This window comes from Oncorhynchus gorbuscha, linkage group LG10, assembly GCF_021184085.1.
Source record: "Oncorhynchus gorbuscha isolate QuinsamMale2020 ecotype Even-year linkage group LG10, OgorEven_v1.0, whole genome shotgun sequence".
NCBI classification, from domain to species: Eukaryota; Metazoa; Chordata; class Actinopteri; order Salmoniformes; family Salmonidae; genus Oncorhynchus; species Oncorhynchus gorbuscha.
The window spans coordinates 85,969,873-85,993,872 of NC_060182.1; the positions used below are offsets into that span (position 1 = coordinate 85,969,873).

General features: G+C 43.9%; 1 protein-coding gene across 12 annotated transcripts in view; it reads right to left on the minus strand.

Annotated features, from left to right (window-relative positions):
* Positions 1-24,000, minus strand: part of gphna (gephyrin a) — a 149,919-nt gene that overhangs the window by 40,228 nt on the left and 85,691 nt on the right. For 8 of the 12 annotated variants that reach the window (XM_046367301.1, XM_046367290.1, XM_046367295.1 and 5 more), the window contains 3 exons: positions 8,144-8,185; positions 510-552; positions 216-353 (listed from right to left, as the gene is read on the minus strand). In XM_046367301.1, the coding sequence (XP_046223257.1) occupies positions 216-353; positions 510-552; positions 8,144-8,185 (223 nt within the window). The remainder of the gene's footprint in view (positions 1-215; positions 354-509; positions 553-8,143; positions 8,186-24,000) is intronic. The other 4 variants (XM_046367300.1, XM_046367298.1, XM_046367296.1 and 1 more) reach the window with 1 other exon arrangement.

A 24,000-nucleotide genomic window follows, 5' to 3' on the forward strand; every position in this document is an offset into this window, starting at 1 on the left:
CAGACAGTACTACAGACCGACAGTACTACAGACAGACAGTACTACAGACAGTAGTGAAGGCCCAGTGTGCGGTATGACTGATGTTAGGGGGTGGAAAGGAAGGCGTGTCCAGTGATGGGGTATGACTGAGCTTCCTGTCCGTCTGTTTGTCTGTCTGCCTCTCTGTCCCCCCGTCTGTCTCTCAGTCAGTCAGTCAGCCCATCTTTCTGACCCACCTCTGTAGTTGATGATCTCGGTGCCGAGCACAGGGGTCATCTCCAGTACAGTGATGAAGGCCTTATCCATGGAGGTGAGGGGGAAGGGAGACATGCGGTGCCGGCGAGCCACCTTGGTGATGTCCACTGCACTGTGACCTGATGGACAGAGTGAGAGAGAGAAAGACAGGAGGAGTGTGACGGAGAGAATTACGTGTCTTTCACATTCACACAAACACGCATGTGAGCGTACACACATGCTCTCACTCTCTCTCTCACACAGCCACAGAGAAAACTCTCAATAAAATAACTTACTAGCTCTCAGGATGTTCTCTTTGCTGCCACACCGTGACTGAACCTACAGACAGATAGAGAAAGAGAAAGAAGAAATGGAGGAAGACGAGAGAAAGACATGGTTGAGGTGAAACCACAATAGATCCGATCATTCTGGCTCCAACAGATTGGAATGGTCATCTACACATCCAGCTACTAATGCTACTAATGCAGAACATAAAGACAACCACAATCAAACAATCTTCAGAACATGAATGGCAATTAATAATAGATAAGATGAGGATCTCAAGCCAAGGATAGTGGTTTAGTGTGGCCGAGCAGAGCATGTGTATGGGGTAGGAGGAAGCGAGGTGGGGATGGCGGGGTTAGATCCCAGGGTAGGGTGGGGTTAGATCCCAGGGTAGGGTGGGGTTAGATCCCAGGGCAGGGTGGGGTTAGATCCCAGGGTAGGGTGGGGTTAGATCCCAGGGTAGGGTGGGGTTAGATCCCAGGGTAGGGTGGGGTTAGATCCCAGGGTAGGGTGGGGTTAGATCCCAGGGTTTCAGGCTTGGCTTACAGTTGGTTTTGGAGGTGTTCGCTTCACATCTCAGTAGTAAGGCTGTCCTAATTCATTTATGTAAGGCTGTCCTAATTTATGTAAGACTGTCCTAATCCATGTGCCACTGTCCCCATAGGCCAGTAGCATATAACACTGCAGTATTATTTATTTACCTTTATTTAACTAGGCAAGTCAGTTAAGAACAAATTCTTATTTTCAATGATGGCCTAGGAACAGTGGGTTAACTGCCTTGTTCAGGGGCAGAATGACCGATTTTTTTTACCTTGTCAGTTCAGGGATTCGATCTAGCAATCTTTCGGTTACTAGTCCAACGCTCTGACCACTAGGCTACCTGCCGCCCCAAAATATGTAGGAACCCTAGCTGGAACCTCGGACACCCAATGCCCCTGGCCTAGAGGACAGTGGCACATGGGCTAGCTAGGGTCTGGTGCAACAGACCGTATGAAATCCTCTCTACGACAGTACATACAGTATGACAAGATCAAACAACCAACTAACCAACCACAAATCAAAAAGGACCAGCACTACTGACACACCAACAGTCAGAAACAGAAATGCACTGCATCTAAAAGGAGAAAAGAACAGAGGATACACTGCATCTAAATGGAGAAAAGAACAGAGGATACACTGCATCTAAAAGGAGAAAAGAACAGAGGATACACTGCATCTAAATGGAGAAAAGAACAGAGGATACACTGCATCTAAATGGAGAAAAGAACAGAGGATACACTGCATCTAAATGGAGAAAAGAACAGAGGATACACTGCATCTAAATGGAGAAAAGAACAGAGGATATACTGCATCTAAATGGAGAAAAGAACGGATGATACACTGCATCTAAAAGGAGAAAAGAACAGAGGATACACTGCATCTAAATGGAGAAAAGAACAGAGGATACACTGCATCTAAATGGAGAAAAGAACAGAGGATACACTGCATCTAAATGGAGAAAAGAACAGAGGATACACTGCATCTAAATGGAGAAAAGAACAGAGGATACACTGCATCTAAATGGAGAAAAGAACGGAGGATACACTGCATCTAAATGGAGAAAAGAACAGAGGATACACTGCATCTAAAAGGAGAAAAGAATAGAGGATACACTGCATCTAAATGGAGAAAAGAATGGAGGATACACTGCATCTAAATGGAGAAAAGAGCAGAGTATGAGCAGAGAGAAAAAGACGACTAGAGAACAGACTGGAACATCTCCAGAATCCACCAGCACACCATACAGCTTCTCAAAGGAGAACATGTATGTTACAAGAATACATAGAATGCAACTGAAAGAGTGAGTGATAGATTGAGAGAGAGAGATAGAGGGAGGGAGAGGTCATAGGTCCTGTTGAGCCCCATCCTCGAGTGGAGCTACAGTACAGTAACGTATGGACAGAACAGCACAGAGTCAAGAGGTTTACAACAGACAGACAGAGGAATGCTAGGAGACAGTAGAATAACTAGAAGTTATCAACATGAGCATTTTAATAGGTAACCCACCACCGTTGAATGAAACAAAGATCTATGACTGGACAAGAGGTCGTTGAGAAGTGAACAGCTGTACCAGAGGTCAAAAGCGAGGTAGGGGATGAAGTGAAGAAAAGACGAGAGAATACAGAATGAAGTGGACTCTGGGAAAAGGAGAACGGATCAACAGCAGCTGGCATGATGTAGTGTAACAGTGTTACTGAGCTTAACACAGATGAACAGTACCACATTGAGCAGTTCTGACCCGGGTGGTAGTGGGTATATATCTAGTATACTGAACAAAAGTCAAAACGCAAGACAAATATTTTTGTGATTTAGTGTTCATATGAGGAAATTAGTCAATTTAAATAAATGAATTAGGACCAACTCTATGGATATCACATGACTGGGAATACAGATATGCTTTTGTTGGTCACAGATACCTTAATCAAAAAAGGTAGAGGCGTAGATCAGAAAACCAGTCAGTATCTGGGAACTGGAAACCACTGCTGCACGCGTCGACCCAGATCATCCCAAACATGCTCAGTGGGTGACATGTCTGCTGAGTATGTATACCATGGAAGAACTGGGACATGTCGACCCAGAGCATCCCAAACATGCTCAGTGGGTGACATGTCTGCTGAGTATGTATACCATGGAAGAACTGGGACATGTCGACCCAGAGCATCCCAAACATGCTCAGTGGGTGACATGTCTGCTGAGTATGTATACCATGGAAGAACTGGGACATGTCGACCCAGAGCATCCCAAACATGCTCAGTGGGTGACATGTCTGCTGGGTATGTATACCATGGAAGAACTGGGACATGTCGACCCAGAGCATCCCAAACATGCTCAGTGGGTGACATGTCTGGTGAGTATGTATACCATGGAAGAACTGGGACATGTCGACCCAGAGCATCCCAAACATGCTCAGTGGGTGACATGTCTGCTGAGTATGTATACCATGGAAGAACTGGGACATGTCGACCCAGAGCATCCCAAACATGCTCAGTGGGTGACATGTCTGCTGAGTATGTATACCATGATACCATGGAAGAACTGGGACATGTCGACCCAGAGCATCCCAAACATGCTCAGTGGGAGACATGTCTGCTGAGTATGTATACCATGGAAAAACTGGGACATGTCGACCCAGAGCATCCCAAACATGCTCAGTGGGTGACATGTCTGCTGAGTATGTATACCATGGAAGAACTGGGACATGTCGACCCAGAGCATCCCAAACATGCTCAGTGGGTGACATGTCTGGTGAGTATGTATACCATGGAAGAACTGAGACATGTCGACCCAGAGCATCCCAAACATGCTCAGTGGGTGACATGTCTGCTGGGTATGTATACCATGGAAGAACTGGGACATGTCGACCCAGAGCATCCCAAACATGCTCAGTGGGTGACATGTCTGGTGAGTATGTATACCATGGAAGAACTGGGACATGTCGACCCAGAGCATCCCAAACATGCTCAGTGGGTGACATGTCTGGTGAGTATGTATACCATGGAAGAACTGGGACATTTTCAGCTTCCAGGAATTGCGATATGGAGCCGTGTATTATCATGCTGAAACAGTGAGGTGATGGTGGCAGAGGAATGGCACAATAATGGGCCTCAGGATCTCATCACGCAATCTCTGTGCGTTCAAATTACCATCGATAAAATGCAATTGTGTCCACTGTCCGTAGCTTATGGCCGCCTATACCATAGCCCCATGGGGCACTCTGTTCACAACATCAGCAAACTGCTCACCCACACAACGCCACACACGTGTTCTGCAGTTATGAGGCCGGTTGGACATACTGACAAATGATCTAAAACAGTGTTGGAGGTGGCTTATGGAAGAGAAATTAACATTCAATTCTCTGGCAACAACTCTGGTGGATATTCCTGCTGTCAGCATGCCAACTGCACGCTCCCTCAAAACTTGACACGTGTGACAAAATTGCCTTCATTGTCCCCAGCACAATTGTACTTGTGTAATGATCATACTAAATCAGCTTTTTAACCTTTAACTTGGCAAGTCAGTTAAGAACAAATTCTTATTTACAATGACGGCCTATCCCGGCCAAACCCTAACTTGGACGATGCTGGGCCAATTGTGCCGCCCTATGGGGACTCCCAATCACGGCCAGTTGTGATACAGCCTGGAATCGAACCAGGTATGTAGTGACGCCTCTAGGACTGAGATGCAGTGGCTTAGACCGCTGCGCCAGTCTGGATCCCAGGGATGTAAACAAATTTCTGGAGAAATAAGATTTTTGTGCGTATGGAAAATGTCTGGGATCTTTTATTTCATGAAAAATGGGACCAATACTTTACATGTTCTGTTTATATTTTTGCTCAGTGTAGAACCATCTGGCCTGATATCTTGGTCTGTACACTCTCAGTACCATAGGTGCTGCGGGATATGGTCGTGCAGGTAACAAAGGCTCGCAGTGATTTGAGAAATCCTGTCAACATGGGCCTTCTGTGATACTACTGTGAAACATCCCTAACCACAAGAGTTTAAACAACTTGTCTCTTCATCTCTCCCTATGAATCTATCCACCTAAGCTGGAGATGAACACTCTGGACTACATTAAGAATAGTAGGACAGGAGGTCAGCCTCCTTAAGCACTCAACCTAAACACTAACGACATTACAATAGTCAAACAACAGGCACGGATGAAAGATCATCACAATAGCGAGGACACAACAAGACTGGAGGGAAAATATCAGAGGAGACACAGCTGCCTGTGGGATATGTTATGTACAGCAGGCTTGACTGCCTTTACCATGACAACGGGCTCATGGGAACATGACAAGAGGAGAGGCGGACTGCCATCGTAAGAACACAGTGACTTTCTTCACTGTATGGTCGCTGATGCTGTCCATCTGCCTGCACTCTCTCTATAACTTTCTCTTCTCACTCTCCTCTCCCCCTTTCTCCCTCACATTCTACTCTCTCCCCTCTTCCCCACTGTCTTCTCACTCTCCTCTCCCCCTTTCTCCCTCACATTCTACTCTCTCCTCTCTTCCCCACTTTCTTCTCTCTTTCTCCTGTCCTCCTCTCTCTTCCTCACATTCTCCTCTCTCTTCCTCACATTCTCCTCTCTCTTCCTCACATTCTCCTCTCTCCCTCCCTTTCTCCTTTCTCTCTCCTCTCCCCCTCACTTTCTCCTCTGTATCTCTCCCTCCCTAGCTCTCCTCATCTCTCCCTCTCTCCTCATCTCTCCCTCCCTTTCTCCTTTCTCTCTCCTCTCCCCCTCACTTTCTCCTCTGTATCTCTCCCTCCCTAGCTCTCCTCATCTCTCCCTCTCTCCTCATCTCTCCCTCCCTTTCTCCTTTCTCTCTCCTCTCCCCCTCACTTTCTCCTCTGTATCTCTCCCTCCCTAGCTCTCCCTCCCTAGCTCTCCTCATCTCTCCCTCCCCTTCTCCTCTCTTCCTCCCCTTTTCCTCCCCTTTCCTCTCTCCCTCTCCTTCTCCTCTCCTCCCCTCCCCCCTCTCTATCTTCCTCCCTCCCTCCCTCCCTCCCTCCCTCCCTCCCTCCCTCCCTCCCTCCCTCCCTCCCTCCCTCCCCCTCCCTTATCCTCTCCCTCTCCCCCTCCCTCCTCTTCTCCCTCCCTTTCTCTCTCTCTCTCACCTCTCCCTCCCTTTCTCCTTTCTCTCTCTTCTCCCACTCACTTTCTCCTTTCTCTCTCTTCTCCCACTCACTTTCTCCTCTGTATCTCTCCCTCCCTATCTCTCCTCATCTCTCCCTTCCTATCTCTCATCTCTCCCTCCCTATCTCTCCCTCCCCTTCTCCTCTCTCCCCTCCCTCTCCCTCCCTTCTCTCTCCCTCCCCTTCTCCTCTCTCCCTCCCTCCCTTATCCTCTCCTCTCTCTCCCTCCCTTTCTCCTCTCTCTCTCACCTCTCCATCACTTTCGTCTCTCCCTCCCCCCCCTTTCTGCTCTCTCTCCCTCCCTTTCTGCTCTCTCTCTCCTGCTCTCTCTCCCTTCCTCCCACAACAGAGGTCATGAATGAAAGTGAGGCAAACAGAGAAGGGAAGGATTGGATGAATAATTGAATGAATAAACAAGTGAATGTGCGCGCACACACACACACACACACACACACACACACACACACACACACACACACACACACACACACACACACACACACACACACAAAGTCATCAAGATGAGATGAGGGTCAAGCAGAAACAGATGAGTCAGCATGTTGATGAATGCCAATAAGGACTCTGATTACCTTTGGACTAAAAGACAGACGTGACTGTCAAGCCCAATCAAAAAAAAGACTTACTAGGAGATGACCCAATCAGAGGGATTGATCAGCGCCTGTGGGCCAGGATTCCAATAGTGTTAACAGGACAACATGTCATGTCCTCTAGTGATAAAGTGAGCCTGTCACAGACTTGAGATGACAGGAAGACTTGCTGATGGCCCCGGGGCATGGTGTGTGTGTGTAACCATTTACCTGGTCCAAGGTAGAGTACCTAGACCGGAGCGTGATGACCTCATCCAGGTGAGCCCTGAACTCTCTCCGTGCAGCCTGGAGAAAGCCACAGGACAGTCACTCGCCTGGACCACACACACACACACACACCAAACATGGCACATACAATTAGGCTCATCTGTGCACAAAAACACAGGTATGGCTCACACAGACACAAACACAGGTATGTCTCAAGCACACACACAACCACAGGTAACGCATACACACACAAGCACACTACCCACCAATTCCCAATTGTCCTGACACACACTGGCCAAACACACTACAAAGGAAGTACGCCTGCAGGGACTGGTATGGGATGGAGACTGCAGACATTTAGCCAAACAAATGGAGCCAAATCAAATATGGAACAAAACTCAAACCGCACTGAACCACATAGACATGGACATGGCTCTACAATTTCTACATTCACTTTCATTGACTCAATCTGAAAATCCAAAAGGGCAAGGAACCCAAACTGTTTCTAAACACAAACAAAGCAAACGGTCATGGTTACCATGGTTATAATGATACCGTGACGATTAGGACGGGAGGAGATTTTTAAAAGCATCGTTCAGAGAGTGGATTAGATTTAATGCCTGAGGAATGAGTGTGAGAAAGAGAGAGAGGATTATATTTAAAGCCTGAGGAATGTGTGTGTGTGAGAGAGAGAGTAAACACACATCATTTATCCAGTAAACTCAAAAACTCAAGAAATAGCTTACAACAACGCAACAAATAATAGTGTAGAGTATCTCCAGATTTCTAAGCTCTTTGGTCACCAGTAAGATGCATGTCTAGTTGAGAGGTTTGGGGGGTCACAGTGCTGCAGTGAGGGTAGGAGAGAAGGGGGGCGGATGGAACGATAGAGGGAGGGGAGGGGAGGCGAGGCGAGGGGAGGCGAGGGGAGGGGAGGTGTAAGGATAGTGGGAGGGGAGAGGAGGTGAGGGAAGGTGATGTGAGGAGTGGAGTGGGAAAGGTGGTAGGATAGAAAATAGGGAGGAAAGGACTGTGGAAGGGCCTCTAAGGAGGCGGGACTAGGGAATTTGACGGAGGAAGAGTGATAGAAGAGAGGACAGGGTGGTGATGGGGTGATTGCCATGGCAATGCAGGTAGATTGACAAATGCGGAGGTACCTCTGAGACACTATAAGTGGATGAGCAGGAGGGGAGCCGGGCCTTGGGACGGTGCCGTGGGAGAGAAAGAGAGGGAGGGAGAAGGGGGGAGGAGAAGAGATCAGAGAGATAGGGGAAGGGAGGGAGAAGAGAACAGGGTTAACACAGCAGCCAGTGGCAGCTGTCGGCAGGAGAGAGGACAGACAAAATAGTGCATCTAGTGGGCAGGATGATTGCATCTCACACTAAATACAAGGCGGGAAGGGGAAGGCACAGTTCAATTGTCAAACTACTACTGGGACATGAGTTTTGTCCTATAGATACTCCATCTCAACAAGACAGAGACCTAGAGTAGGACATGAGTTTTGTCCTATAGATACTCCATCTCAACAAGACCTATAGTAGGACATGAGTTTTGTCCTATAGATACTCCATCTCAACAAGACCTATAGTAGGACATGAGTTTTGTCCTATAGATACTCCATCTCAACAAGACCTATAGTAGGACATGAGTTTTGTCCTATAGATACTCCATCTCAACAAGACAGAGACCTAGAGTAGGACATGAATTTTGTCCTATAGATACTCCATCTCAACAAGACCTATAGTAGGACATGAGTTTTGTCCTATAGATACTCCATCTCAACAAGACCTAGAGTAGGACATGAGTTTTGTCCTATAGATACTCCATCTCAACAAGACAGAGACCTAGAGTAGGACATGAGTTTTGTCCTATAGATACTCCATCTCAACAAGACCTAGAGTAGGACATGAGTTTTGTCCTATAGATACTCCATCTCAACAAGACCTATTGTAGGACATGAGTTTTGTCCTGTAGATACTCCATCTCAACAAGACAGAGACCTAGAGTAGGACATGAGTTTTGTCCTATAGATACTCCATCTCAACAAGACCTAGAGTAGGACATGAGTTTTGTCCTATAGATACTCCACCTCAACAAGACCTAGAGTAGGACATGAGTTTTGTCCTATAGATACTCCACCTCAACAAGACAGAGACCTAGAGTAGGACATGAGTTTTGTCCTATAGATACTCCACCTCAACAAGACAGAGACCTAGAGTAGGACATGAGTTTTGTCCTATAGATACTCTATCTCAACAAGACCTAGAGTAGGACATGAGTTTTGTCCTATAGATACTCCATCTCAACAAGACCTAGAGTACGACATGAGTTTTGTCCTATAGATACTCCACCTCAACAAGACAGAGACCTAGAGTAGGACATGAGTTTTGTCCTATAGATACTCCACCTCAACAAGACAGAGACCTAGAGTAGGACATGAGTTTTGTCCTATAGATACTCCATCTCAACAAGACAGAGACCTAGAGTAGGACATGAGTTTTGTCCTATAGATACTCCATCTCAACAAGACCTAGAGTAGGACATGAGTTTTGTCCTATAGATACTCCATCTCAACAAGACAGAGACCTAGAGTAGGACATGAGTTTTGTCCTATAGATACTCCATCTCAACAAGACCTAGAGTAGGACATGAGTTTTGTCCTATAGATACTCCATCTCAACAAGACCTATTGTAGGACATGAGTTTTGTCCTGTAGATACTCCATCTCAACAAGACAGAGACCTAGAGTAGGACATGAGTTTTGTCCTATAGATACTCCATCTCAACAAGACCTAGAGTAGGACATGAGTTTTGTCCTATAGATACTCCACCTCAACAAGACCTAGAGTAGGACATGAGTTTTGTCCTATAGATACTCCACCTCAACAAGACAGAGACCTAGAGTAGGACATGAGTTTTGTCCTATAGATACTCCACCTCAACAAGACAGAGACCTAGAGTAGGACATGAGTTTTGTCCTATAGATACTCTATCTCAACAAGACCTAGAGTAGGACATGAGTTTTGTCCTATAGATACTCCATCTCAACAAGACCTAGAGTACGACATGAGTTTTGTCCTATAGATACTCCACCTCAACAAGACAGAGACCTAGAGTAGGACATGAGTTTTGTCCTATAGATACTCCACCTCAACAAGACAGAGACCTAGAGTAGGACATGAGTTTTGTCCTATAGATACTCCATCTCAACAAGACAGAGACCTAGAGTAGGACATGAGTTTTGTCCTATAGATACTCCACCTCAACAAGACAGAGACCTAGAGTAGGACATGAGTTTTGTCCTATAGATACCTCATCTCAACAAGACAGAGACCTAGAGTAGGACATGAATTTTGTCCTATAGATACTCCACCTCAACAAGACAGAGACCTAGAGTAGGACATGAGTTTTGTCCTATAGATACTCCACCTCAACAAGACAGAGACCTAGAGTAGGACATGAGTTTTGTCCTATAGATACTCCACCTCAACAAGACAGAGACCTAGAGTAGGACATGAGTTTTGTCCTATAGATACTCCATCTCAACAAGACATAGACCTAGAGTAGGACATGAGTTTTGTCCTATAGATACTCCACCTCAACAAGACAGAGACCTAGAGTAGGACATGAGTTTTGTCCTATAGATACTCCATCTCAACAAGACAGAGACCTAGAGTAGGACATGAGTTTTGTCCTATAGATACTCCACCTCAACAAGACAGAGACCTAGAGTAGGACATGAGTTTTGTCCTATAAATACTCCACCTCAACAAGACAGAGACCTAGAGTAGGACATGAGTTTTGTCCTATAGATACTCCACCTCAACAAGACAGAGACCTAGAGTAGGACATGAGTTTTGTCCTATAGATACTCCACCTCAACAAGACAGAGACCTAGAGTAGGACATGAGTTTTGTCCTATAGATACTCCATCTCAACAAGACCTAGAGTAGGACATGAGTTTTGTCCTATAGATACTCCACCTCAACAAGACAGAGACCTAGAGTAGGACATGAGTTTTGTCCTATAGATACTCCACCTCAACAAGACAGAGACCTAGAGTAGGACATGAGTTTTGTCCTATAGATACTCCATCTCAACAAGACCTAGAGTAGGACATGAGTTTTGTCCTATAGATACTCCATCTCAACAAGACCTAGAGTAGGACATGAGTTTTGTCCTATAGATACTCCATCTCAACAAGACCTAGAGTAGGACATGAGTTTTGTCCTATAGATACTCCATCTCAACAAGACAGAGACCTAGAGTAGGACATGAGTTTTGTCCTATAGATACTCCACCTCAACAAGACAGAGACCTAGAGTAGGACATGAGTTTTGTCCTATAGATACTCCACCTCAACAAGACAGAGACCTAGAGTAGGACATTAGTTTTGTCCTATAGATACTCCATCTCAACAAGACAGAGACCTAGAGTAGGACATGAGTTTTGTCCTATAGATACTCCACCTCAACAAGACAGAGACCTAGAGTAGGACATGAGTTTTGTCCTATAGATACTCCACCTCAACAAGACAGAGACCTAGAGTAGGACATGAGTTTTGTCCTATAGATACTCCACCTCAACAAGACAGAGACCTAGAGTAGGACATGAGTTTTGTCCTATAGATACTCCACCTCAACAAGACAGAGACCTAGAGTAGGACATGAGTTTTGTCCTATAGATACTCCACCTCAACAAGACAGAGACCTAGAGTAGGACATGAGTTTTGTCCTATAGATACTCCACCTCAACAAGACAGAGACCTAGAGTAGGACATGAGTTTTGTCCTATAGATACTCCACCTCAACAAGACAGAGACCTAGAGTAGGACATGAGTTTTGTCCTATAGATACTCCACCTCAACAAGACAGAGACCTAGAGTAGGACATGAGTTTTGTCCTATAGATACTCCACCTCAACAAGACAGAGACCTAGAGTAGGACATGAGTTTTGTCCTATAGATACTCCACCTCAACAAGACAGAGACCTAGAGTAGGACATGAGTTTTTTGTCCTATAGATACTCCATCTCAACAAGACAGAGACCTAGAGTAGGACATGAGTTTTGTCCTATAGATACTCCACCTCAACAAGACAGAGACCTAGAGTAGGACATGAGTTTTGTCCTATAGATACTCCACCTCAACAAGACAGAGACCTAGAGTAGGACATGAGTTTTGTCCTATAGATACTCCACCTCAACAAGACAGAGACCTAGAGTAGGACATGAGTTTTGTCCTATAGATACTCCACCTCAACAAGACAGAGACCTAGAGTAGGACATGAGTTTTGTCCTATAGATACTCCACCTCAACAAGACAGAGACCTAGAGTAGGACATGAGTTTTGTCCTATAGATACTCCACCTCAACAAGACAGAGACCTAGAGTAGGACATGAGTTTTGTCCTATAGATACTCCACCTCAACAAGACAGAGACCTAGAGTAGGACATGAGTTTTGTCCTATAGATACTCCATCTCAACAAGACAGAGACCTAGAGTAGGACATGAGTTTTGTCCTATAGATACTCCATCTCAACAAGACAGAGACCTAACAAGACAGAGACCTAGTAGGACATGAGTTTTGTCCTATAGATACTCCATCTCAACAAGACAGAGACCTAGAGTAGGACATGAGTTTTGTCCTATAGATACTCCATCTCAACAAGACCTAGAGTAGGACATGAGTTTTTTGTCCTATAGATACTCCATCTCAACAAGACAGAGACCTAGAGTAGGACATGAGTTTTGTCCTATAGATACTCCATCTCAACAAGACCTAGAGTAGGACATGAGTTTTGTCCTATAGATACTCCATCTCAACAAGACCTATTGTAGGACATGAGTTTTGTCCTATAGATACTCCATCTCAACAAGACAGAGACCTAGAGTAGGACATGAGTTTTGTCCTATAGATACTCCATCTCAACAAGACCTAGAGTAGGACATGAGTTTTGTCCTATAGATACTCCACCTCAACAAGACCTAGAGTAGGACATGAGTTTTGTCCTATAGATACTCCACCTCAACAAGACAGAGACCTAGAGTAGGACATGAGTTTTGTCCTATAGATACTCCACCTCAACAAGACAGAGACCTAGAGTAGGACATGAGTTTTGTCCTATAGATACTCCATCTCAACAAGACAGAGACCTAGAGTAGGACATGAGTTTTGTCCTATAGATACTCCATCTCAACAAGACAGACCTAGAGTAGGACATGAGTTTTGTCCTATAGATACTCCACCTCAACAAGACAGAGACCTAGAGTAGGACATGAGTTTTGTCCTATAGATACTCCACCTCAACAAGACAGAGACCTAGAGTAGGACATGAGTTTTGTCCTATAGATACTCCATCTCAACAAGACAGAGACCTAGAGTAGGACATGAGTTTTGTCCTATAGATACTCCACCTCAACAAGACAGACAGACCTAGAGTAGGACATGAGTTTTGTCCTATAGATACTCCACCTCAACAAGACAGAGACCTAGAGTAGGACATGAGTTTTGTCCTATAGATACTCCACCTCAACAAGACAGAGACCTAGAGTAGGACATGAGTTTTGTCCTATAGATACTCCACCTCAACAAGACAGAGACCTAGAGTAGGACATGAGTTTTGTCCTATAGATACTCCACCTCAACAAGACAGAGACCTAGAGTAGGACATGAGTTTTGTCCTATAGATACTCCATCTCAACAAGACAGAGACCTAGAGTAGGACATGAGTTTTGTCCTATAGATACTCCACCTCAACAAGACAGAGACCTAGAGTAGGACATGAGTTTTGTCCTATAGATACTCCATCTCAACAAGACAGAGACCTAGAGTAGGACATGAGTTTTGTCCTATAGATACTCCCAACAAGACAGAGAGACCACCTCAACAAGACAGAGACCTAGAGTAGGACATGAGTTTTGTCCTATAGATACTCCACCTCAACAAGACAGAGACCTAGAGTAGGACATGAGTTTTGTCCTAAGACAGACAGACCTAGAGTAGGACATGAGTTTTGTCCTATAGATACTCCACCTCAACAAGACAGAGACCTAGAGTAGGACATGAGTTTTGTCCTATAGATACTCCATCTCAACAAGACAGAGACCTAGAGTAGGACATGAGTTTTGTCCTATAGATACTCCATCTCAACAAGACAGAGACCTAGAGTAGGACATGAGTTTTGTCCTATAGATACTCCACCTCAACAAGACAGAGACCTAGAGTAGGACATGAGTTTTGTCCTATAGATACTCCATCTCAAGACAGAGACCTAGAGTAGGACATGAGTTTTGTCCTATAGATACTCCATCTCAACAAGACAGAGACCTAGAGTAGGACATGAGTTTTGTCCTATAGATACTCCATCTCAACAAGACAGAGACCTATAGTAGGACATGAGTTTTGTCCTATAGATACTCCATCTCAACAAGACCTATAGTAGGACATGAGTTTTGTCCTATAGATACTCCATCTCAACAAGACAGAGACCATGAGTTTTGTCCTATAGATACTCCACCTCAACAAGACAGAGACATAGGACATGAGTTTTGTCCTATAGATACTCCACCTCAACAAGACAGAGACCTAGAGTAGGACATGAGTTTTGTCCTATAGATACTCCACCTCAACAAGACAGAGACCTAGAGTAGGACATGAGTTTTGTCCTATAGATACTCCATCTCAACAAGACAGAGACCTAGAGTAGGACATGAGTTTTGTCCTATAGATACTCCACCTCAACAAGACAGAGACCTAGAGTAGGACATGAGTTTTGTCCTATAGATACCTCCATCTCAACAAGACAGAGACCTAGAGTAGGACATGAGTTTTGTCCTATAGATACTCCACCTCAACAAGACAGAGACCTAGAGTAGGACATGAGTTTTGTCCTATAGATACTCCACCTCAACAAGACAGAGACCTAGAGTAGGACATGAGTTTTGTCCTATAGATACTCCACCTCAACTCAACAAGACAGAGACCTAGAGTAGGACATGAGTTTTGTCCTATAGATACTCCATCTCAACAAGACAGAGACCTAGAGTAGGACATGAGTTTTGTCCTATAGATACTCCACCTCAACAAGACAGAGACCTAGAGTAGGACATGAGTTTTGTCCTATAGATACTCCACCTCAACAAGACAGAGACCCTAGACAGAGACCTAGAGTAGGACATGAGTTTTGTCCTATAGATACTCCACCTCAACAAGACAGAGACCTAGAGTAGGACATGAGTTTTGTCCTATAGATACTCCACCTCAACAAGACAGAGACCTAGAGAGTTTTGTCCTAGGACATGAGTTTTGTCCTATAGATACTCCACCTCAACAAGACAGAGACCTAGAGTAGGACATGAGTTTTGTCCTATAGATACTCCACCTCAACAAGACAGAGACCTAGAGTAGGACATGAGTTTTGTCCTATAGATACTCCACCTCAACAAGACAGAGACCTAGAGTAGGACATGAGTTTTGTCCTATAGATACTCCACCTCAACAAGACAGAGACCTAGAGTAGGACATGAGTTTTGTCCTATAGATACTCCACCTCAACAAGACAGAGACCTAGAGTAGGACATGAGTTTTGTCCTATAGATACTCCACCTCAACAAGACAGAGACCTAGAGTAGGACATGAGTTTTGTCCTATAGATACTCCATCTCAACAAGACAGAGACCTAGAGTAGGACATGAGTTTTGTCCTATAGATACTCCACCTCAACAAGACAGAGACCTAGAGTAGGACATGAGTTTTGTCCTATAGATACTCCACCTCAACAAGACAGAGACCTAGAGTAGGACATGAGTTTTGTCCTATAGATACTCCACCTCAACAAGACAGAGACCTAGAGTAGGACATGAGTTTTGTCCTATAGATACTCCACCTCAACAAGACAGAGACATGAGTTTTGTCTAGACAGAGACCTAGAGTAGGACATGAGTTTTGTCCTATAGATACTCCACCTCAACAAGACAGAGACCTAGAGTAGGACATGAGTTTTGTCCTATAGATACTCCACCTCAACAAGACAGAGACCTAGAGTAGGACATGAGTTTTGTCCTATAGATACTCCACCTCAACAAGACAGAGACCTAGAGTAGGACATGAGTTTTGTCCTATAGATACTCCATCTCAACAAGACAGAGACCCTAGATACTCCATCTCAACAAGACAGAGACTAGAGGAGGACATGAGTTTTGTCCTATAGATACTCCATCTCAACAAGACAGAGACCTAGAGTAGGACATGAGTTTTGTCCTATAGATACTCCATCAACAAGACAGAGACCTAGAGTAGGACATGAGTTTTGTCCTATAGATACTCCATCTCAACAAGACAGAGACCTAGAGTAGGACATGAGTTTTGTCCTATAGATACTCCATCTCAACAAGACCTATAGTAGGACATGAGTTTTGTCCTATAGATACTCCATCTCAACAAGACAGAGACCTAGAGTAGGACATGAGTTTTGTCCTATAGATACTCCATCTCAACAAGACAGAGACCTATAGTAGGACATGAGTTTTGTCCTATAGATACTCCATCTCAACAAGACCTATAGTAGGACATGAGTTTTGTCCTATAGATACTCCATCTCAACAAGACAGAGACCTAGAGTAGGACATGAGTTTTGTCCTATAGATACTCCACCTCAACAAGACAGAGACCTAGAGTAGGACATGAGTTTTGTCCTATAGATACTCCATCTCAACAAGACAGAGACCTAGAGTAGGACATGAGTTTTGTCCTATAGATACTCCATCCTCAACAAGACAGAGACCTAGAGTAGGACATGAGTTTTGTCCTATAGATACTCCACCTCAACAAGACAGAGACCTAGAGTAGGACATGAGTTTTGTCCTATAGATACTCCATCTCAACAAGACAGAGACCTAGAGTAGGACATGAGTTTTGTCCTATAGATACTCCATCTCAACAAGACAGAGACCTAGAGTAGGACATGAGTTTTGTCCTATAGATACTCCACCTCAACAAGACAGAGACCTAGAGTAGGACATGAGTTTTGTCCTATAGATACTCCACCTCAACAAGACAGAGACCTAGAGTAGGACATGAGTTTTGTCCTATAGATACTCCATCTCAACAAGACAGAGACCTAGAGTAGGACATGAGTTTTGTCCTATAGATACTCCACCTCAACAAGACAGAGACCTAGAGTAGGACATGAGTTTTGTCCTATAGATACTCCATCTCAACAAGACAGAGACCTAGAGTAGGACATGAGTTTTGTCCTATAGATACTCCATCTCAACAAGACAGAGACCTAGAGTAGGACATGAGTTTTGTCCTATAGATACTCCACCTCAACAAGACAGAGACCTAGAGTAGGACATGAGTTTTGTCCTATAGATACTCCACCTCAACAAGACAGAGACCTAGAGTAGGACATGAGTTTTGTCCTATAGATACTCCACCTCAACAAGACAGAGACCTAGAGTAGGACATGAGTTTTGTCCTATAGATACTCCACCTCAACAAGACAGAGACCTAGAGTAGGACATGAGTTTTGTCCTATAGATCACTCCATAGATACTCAACAAGACAGAGACCTAGAGTAGGACATGAGTTTTGTCCTATAGATACCTAACAAGACAGAGACCTAGAGTAGGACATGAGTTTTGTCCTATAGATACTCCACCTCAACAAGACAACAAGACAGAGACCCATAACAAGACAGAGACCTAGAGTAGGACATGAGTTTTGTCCTATAGATACTCCACCTCAACAAGACAGAGACCTAGAGTAGGACATGAGTTTTGTCCTATAGATACTCCACCTCAACAACAAGACAGATACTCCACCTCAACAAGACAGAGACCTAGAGTAGGACATGAGTTTTGTCCTATAGATACTCCACCTCAACAAGACAGAGACCTAGAGTAGGACATGAGTTTTGTCCTATAGATACTCCACCTCAACAAGACAGAGACCTAGAGTAGGACATGAGTTTTGTCCTATAGATACTCCACCTCAACAAGACAGAGACCTAGAGTAGGACATGAGTTTTGTCCTATAGATACTCCACCTCAACAAGACAGAGACCTAGAGTAGGACATGAGTTTTGTCCTATAGATACTCCACCTCAACAAGACAGAGACCTAGAGTAGGACATGAGTTTTGTCCTATAGATACTCCATCTCAACAAGACAGAGACCTAGAGTAGGACATGAGTTTTGTCCTATAGATACTCCACCTCAACAAGACAGAGACCTAGAGTAGGACATGAGTTTTGTCCTATAGATACTCCATCTCAAGACCTCATGAGTTTTGTCCTAACAAGACAGAGACCTAGAGTAGGACATGAGTTTTGTCCTATAGATACTCCATCTCAACAAGACAGAGACCTAGAGTAGGACATGAGTTTTGTCCTATAGATACTCCATCTCAACAAGACAGAGACCTAGAGTAGGACATGAGTTTTGTCCTATAGATACTCCACCTCAACAAGACAGAGACCTAGAGTAGGACATGAGTTTTGTCCTATAGATACTCCATCAACAAGACAAGACCTAGAGTAGGACATGAGTTTTGTCCTATAGATACTCCACCTCAACAAGACAGAGACCTAGAGTAGGACATGAGTTTTGTCCTATAGATACTCCACCTCAACAAGACAGAGACCTAGAGTAGGACATGAGTTTTGTCCTATAGATACTCCATCTCAACAAGACCTATAGTAGGACATGAGTTTTGTCCTATAGATACTCCATCTCAACAAGACAGAGACCTAGAGTAGGACATGAGTTTTGTCCTATAGATACTCCACCTCAACAAGACAGAGACCTAGAGTAGGACATGAGTTTTGTCCTATAGATACTCCACCTCAACAAGACAGAGACCTAGAGTAGGACATGAGTTTTGTCCTATAGATACTCCATCTCAACAAGACAGAGACCTAGAGTAGGACATGAGTTTTCCTATAGTCCATCTCAACAAGACAGAGACCTAGATACTCCACCTCAACAAGACAGAGACCTAGAGTAGGACATGAGTTTTGTCCTACATCTCAACAAGACAGTTAGGACATGAGTTTTGTCCTATAGATACTCCACCTCAACAAGACAGAGACCTAGAGTAGGACATGAGTTTTGTCCTATAGATACTCCATCTCAACAAGACAGAGACCTAGAGTAGGACATGAGTTTTGTCCTATAGATACTCCATCTCAACAAGACAGAGACCTAGAGTAGGACATGAGTTTTGTCCTATAGATACTCCACCTCAACAAGACAGAGACCTAGAGTAGGACATGAGTTTTGTCCTATAGATACTCCATCTCAACAAGACAGAGACCTAGAGTAGGACATGAGTTTTGTCCTATAGATACTCCATCTCAACAAGACAGAGACCTAGAGTAGGACATGAGTTTTGTCCTATAGATACTCCACCTCAACAAGACAGAGACCTAGAGTAGGACATGAGTTTTGTCCTATAGATACTCCACCTCAACAAGACAGAGACCTAGAGTAGGACATGAGTTTTGTCCTATAGATACTCCACCTCAACAAGACAGAGACCTAGATAGGACATGAGTTTTGTCCATCTCAACAAGACAGAGACCTAGAGTAGGACATGAGTTTTGTCCTATAGATACTCCATCTCAACAAGACAGAGACCTAGAGTAGGACATGAGTTTTGTCCTATAGATACTCCATCTCAACAAGACAGAGACCTAGAGTAGGACATGAGTTTTGTCCTATAGATACTCCACCTCAACAAGACAGAGACCTAGAGTAGGACATGAGTTTTGTCCTATAGATACTCCACCTCAACAAGACAGAGACCTAGAGTAGGACATGAGTTTTGTCCTATAGATACTCCACCTCAACAAGACAGAGACCTAGAGTAGGACATGAGTTTTGTCCTATAGATACTCCATCTCAACAAGACAGAGACCTACCAAGACAGAGACCTAGAGTAGGACATGAGTTTTGTCCTATAGATACTCCATCTCAACAAGACAGAGACCTAGAGTAGGACATGAGTTTTGTCCTATAGATACTCCACCTCAACAAGACAGAGACCTAGAGTAGGACATGAGTTTTGTCCTATAGATACTCCACCTCAACAAGACAGAGACCTAGAGTAGGACATGAGTTTTGTCCTATAGATACTCCACCTCAACAAGACAGAGACCTAGAGTAGGACATGAGTTTTGTCCTATAGATACTCCACTCAACAAGACAGAGACCTCATGAGTTTTGTCAAGATACTCCAGACAGAGACCTAGAGTAGGACATGAGTTTTGTCCTATAGATACTCCACCTCAACAAGACAGAGACCTAGAGTAGGACATGAGTTTTGTCCTATAGATACTCCATCTCAACAAGACAGAGACCTAGAGTAGGACATGAGTTTTGTCCTATAGATACTCCATCTCAACAAGACAGAGACCTAGAGTAGGACATGAGTTTTGTCCTATAGATACTCCACCTCAACAAGACAGAGACCTCAACCTAAGACAGACAGACCTAGAGTAGGACATGAGTTTTGTCCTATAGATACTCCATCTCAACAAGACAGAGACCTAGAGTAGGACATGAGTTTTGTCCTATAGATACTCCATCTCAACAAGACAGAGACCTAGAGTAGGACATGAGTTTTGTCCTATAGATACTCCACCTCAACAAGACAGAGACCTAGAGTAGGACATGAGTTTTGTCCTATAGATACTCCACCTCAACAAGACAGAGACCTAGAGTAGGACATGAGTTTTGTCCATAGATACTCCACCTCAACAAGACAGAGACCTAGAGTAGGACATGAGTTTTGTCCTATAGATACTCCATCTCAACAAGACAGAGACCTAGAGTAGGACATGAGTTTTGTCCTATAGATACTCCACCTCAACAAGACAGAGACCTCATGAGTTTTGTCCTACAAGACAGAGACCTAGAGTAGGACATGAGTTTTGTCCTATAGATACTCCATCTCAACAAGACAGAGACCTAGAGTAGGACATGAGTTTTGTCCTATAGATACTCCACCTCAACAAGACAGAGACCTAGAGTAGGACATGAGTTTTGTCCTATAGATACTCCATCTCAACAAGACAGAGACCTAGAGTAGGACATGAGTTTTGTCCTTGTCCTATAGATACTCCTATAGATACCTCAACAAGACAGAGACCTAGAGTAGGACATCCTAAGATACAAGACAGAGACCTAGAGTAGGACATGAGTTTTGTCCTATAGATACTCCACCTCAACAAGACAGAGACCTAGAGTAGGACATGAGTTTTGTCCTATAGATACTCCACCTCAACAAGACAGAGACCTAGAGTAGGACATGAGTTTTGTCCTATAGATACTCCATCTCAACAAGACCTAGAGAGGACATGAGTTTTGTCCTATAGATACTCCATCTCAACAAGACAGAGACCTAGGTAGGACATGAGTTTTGTCCTATAGATACTCCATCTCAACAAGACAGAGACCTAGAGTAGGACATGAGTTTTGTCCTATAGATACTCCATCTCAACAAGACAGAGACCTAGAGTAGGACATGAGTTTTGTCCTATAGATACTCCATCTCAACAAGACAGAGACCTAGAGTAGGACATGAGTTTTGTCCTATAGATACTCCATCTCAACAAGACAGAGACCTAGAGTAGGACATGAGTTTTGTCCTATAGATACTCCACCTCAACAAGACAGAGACCTAGAGTAGGACATGAGTTTTGTCCTATAGATACTCCATCTCAACAAGACAGAGACCTAGAGTAGGACATGAGTTTTGTCCTATAGATACTCCACCTCAACAAGACAGAGACCTAGAGTAGGACATGAGTTTTGTCCTATAGATACTCCACCTCAACAAGACAGAGACCTAGAGTAGGACATGAGTTTTGTCCTATAGATACTCCATCTCAACAAGACAGAGACCTAGAGTAGGACATGAGTTTTGTCCTATAGATACTCCATCTCAACAAGACAGAGACCTAGAGTAGGACATGAGTTTTGTCCTATAGATACTCCATCTCAACAAGACAGAGACCTAGAGTAGGACATGAGTTTTGTCCTATAGATACTCCATCTCAACAAGACAGAGACCTAGAGTAGGACATGAGTTTTGTCCTATAGATACTCCATCTCAACAAGACAGAGACCTAGAGTAGGACATGAGTTTTGTCCTATAGATACTCCACCTCAACAAGACAGAGACCTAGAGTAGGACATGAGTTTTGTCCTATAGATACTCCACCTCAACAAGACAGAGACCTAGAGTAGGACATGAGTTTTGTCCTATAGATACTCCACCTCAACAAGACAGAGACCATAGACAGAGACCTAGGAGGACATGAGTTTTGTCCTATAGATACTCCATCTCAACAAGACAGAGACCTAGAGTAGGACATGAGTTTTGTCCTATAGATACTCCACCTCAACAAGACAGAGACCTAGAGTAGGACATGAGTTTTGTCCTATAGATACTCCACCTCAACAAGACAGAGACCTAGAGTAGGACATGAGTTTTGTCCTATAGATACTCCATCTCAACAAGACAGAGACCTAGAGTAGGACATGAGTTTTGTCCTATAGATACTCCATCTCAACAAGACAGAGACCTAGAGTAGGACATGAGTTTTGTCCTATAGACAGAGACCTACATCCATAGATACTCAACAAGACAGAGACCTAGAGTAGGACATGAGTTTTGTCCTATAGATACTCCATCTCAACAAGACAGAGACCTAGACAGAGACCTAGGAGGACATGAGTTTTGTCCTATAGATACTCCATCTCAACAAGACAGAGACCTAGAGTAGGACATGAGTTTTGTCCTATAGATACTCCACCTCAACAAGACAGAGACCTAGAGTAGGACATGAGTTTTGTCCTATAGATACTCCACCTCAACAAGACAGAGACCTAGAGTAGGACATGAGTTTTGTCCTATAGATACTCCATCTCAACAAGACAGAGACCTAGAGTAGGACATGAGTTTTGTCCTATAGAGATCAACAAGACAGAGACCTCATGAGTTTTGTCACCTCAACAAGACAGAGACCTAGAGTAGGACATGAGTTTTGTCCTATAGATACTCCACCTCAACAAGACAGAGACCTAGAGTAGGACATGAGTTTTGTCCTATAGATACTCCACCTCAACAAGACAGAGACCTAGAGTAGGACATGAGTTTTGTCCTATAGATACTCCATCTCAACAAGACAGAGACCCTATAGATACTCCATCTCAACAAGACAGAGACCTAGGACATGAGTTTTGTCCTATAGATACTCCATCTCAACAAGACAGAGACCTAGAGTAGGACATGAGTTTTGTCCTATAGATACTCCATCTCAACAAGACAGAGACCTCCTAGAGTAGGACATGAGTTTTGTCCTATAGATACTCCATCTCAACAAGACAGAGACCTAGAGTAGGACATGAGTTTTGTCCTATAGATACTCCACTCTCAACAAGACAGAGACCTAGAGTAGGACATGAGTTTTGTCCTATAGATACTCCACCTCAACAAGACAGAGACCTAGAGTAGGACATGAGTTTTGTCCTATAGATACTCCATCTCAACAAGACAGAGACCTCAAGGACAAGTTTTGTCCTATAGACAGAAGACCTAGAGTAGGACATGAGTTTTGTCCTATAGATACTCCACCTCAACAAGACAGAGACCTAGAGTAGGACATGAGTTTTGTCCTATAGATACTCCATCTCAACAAGACAGAGACCTAGAGTAGGACATGAGTTTTGTCCTATAGATACTCCATCTCAACAAGACAGAGACCTAGAGTAGGACATGAGTTTTGTCCTATAGATACTCCATCTCAACAAGACAGAGACCTAGAGACCTAGAGTAGGACATGAGTTTTGTCCTATAGATACTCCACCTCAACAAGACAGAGACCTAGAGTAGGACATGAGTTTTGTCCTATAGATACTCCATCTCAACAAGACAGAGACCTAGAGTAGGACATGAGTTTTGTCCTATAGATACTCCACCTCAACAAGACAGAGACCTAGAGTAGG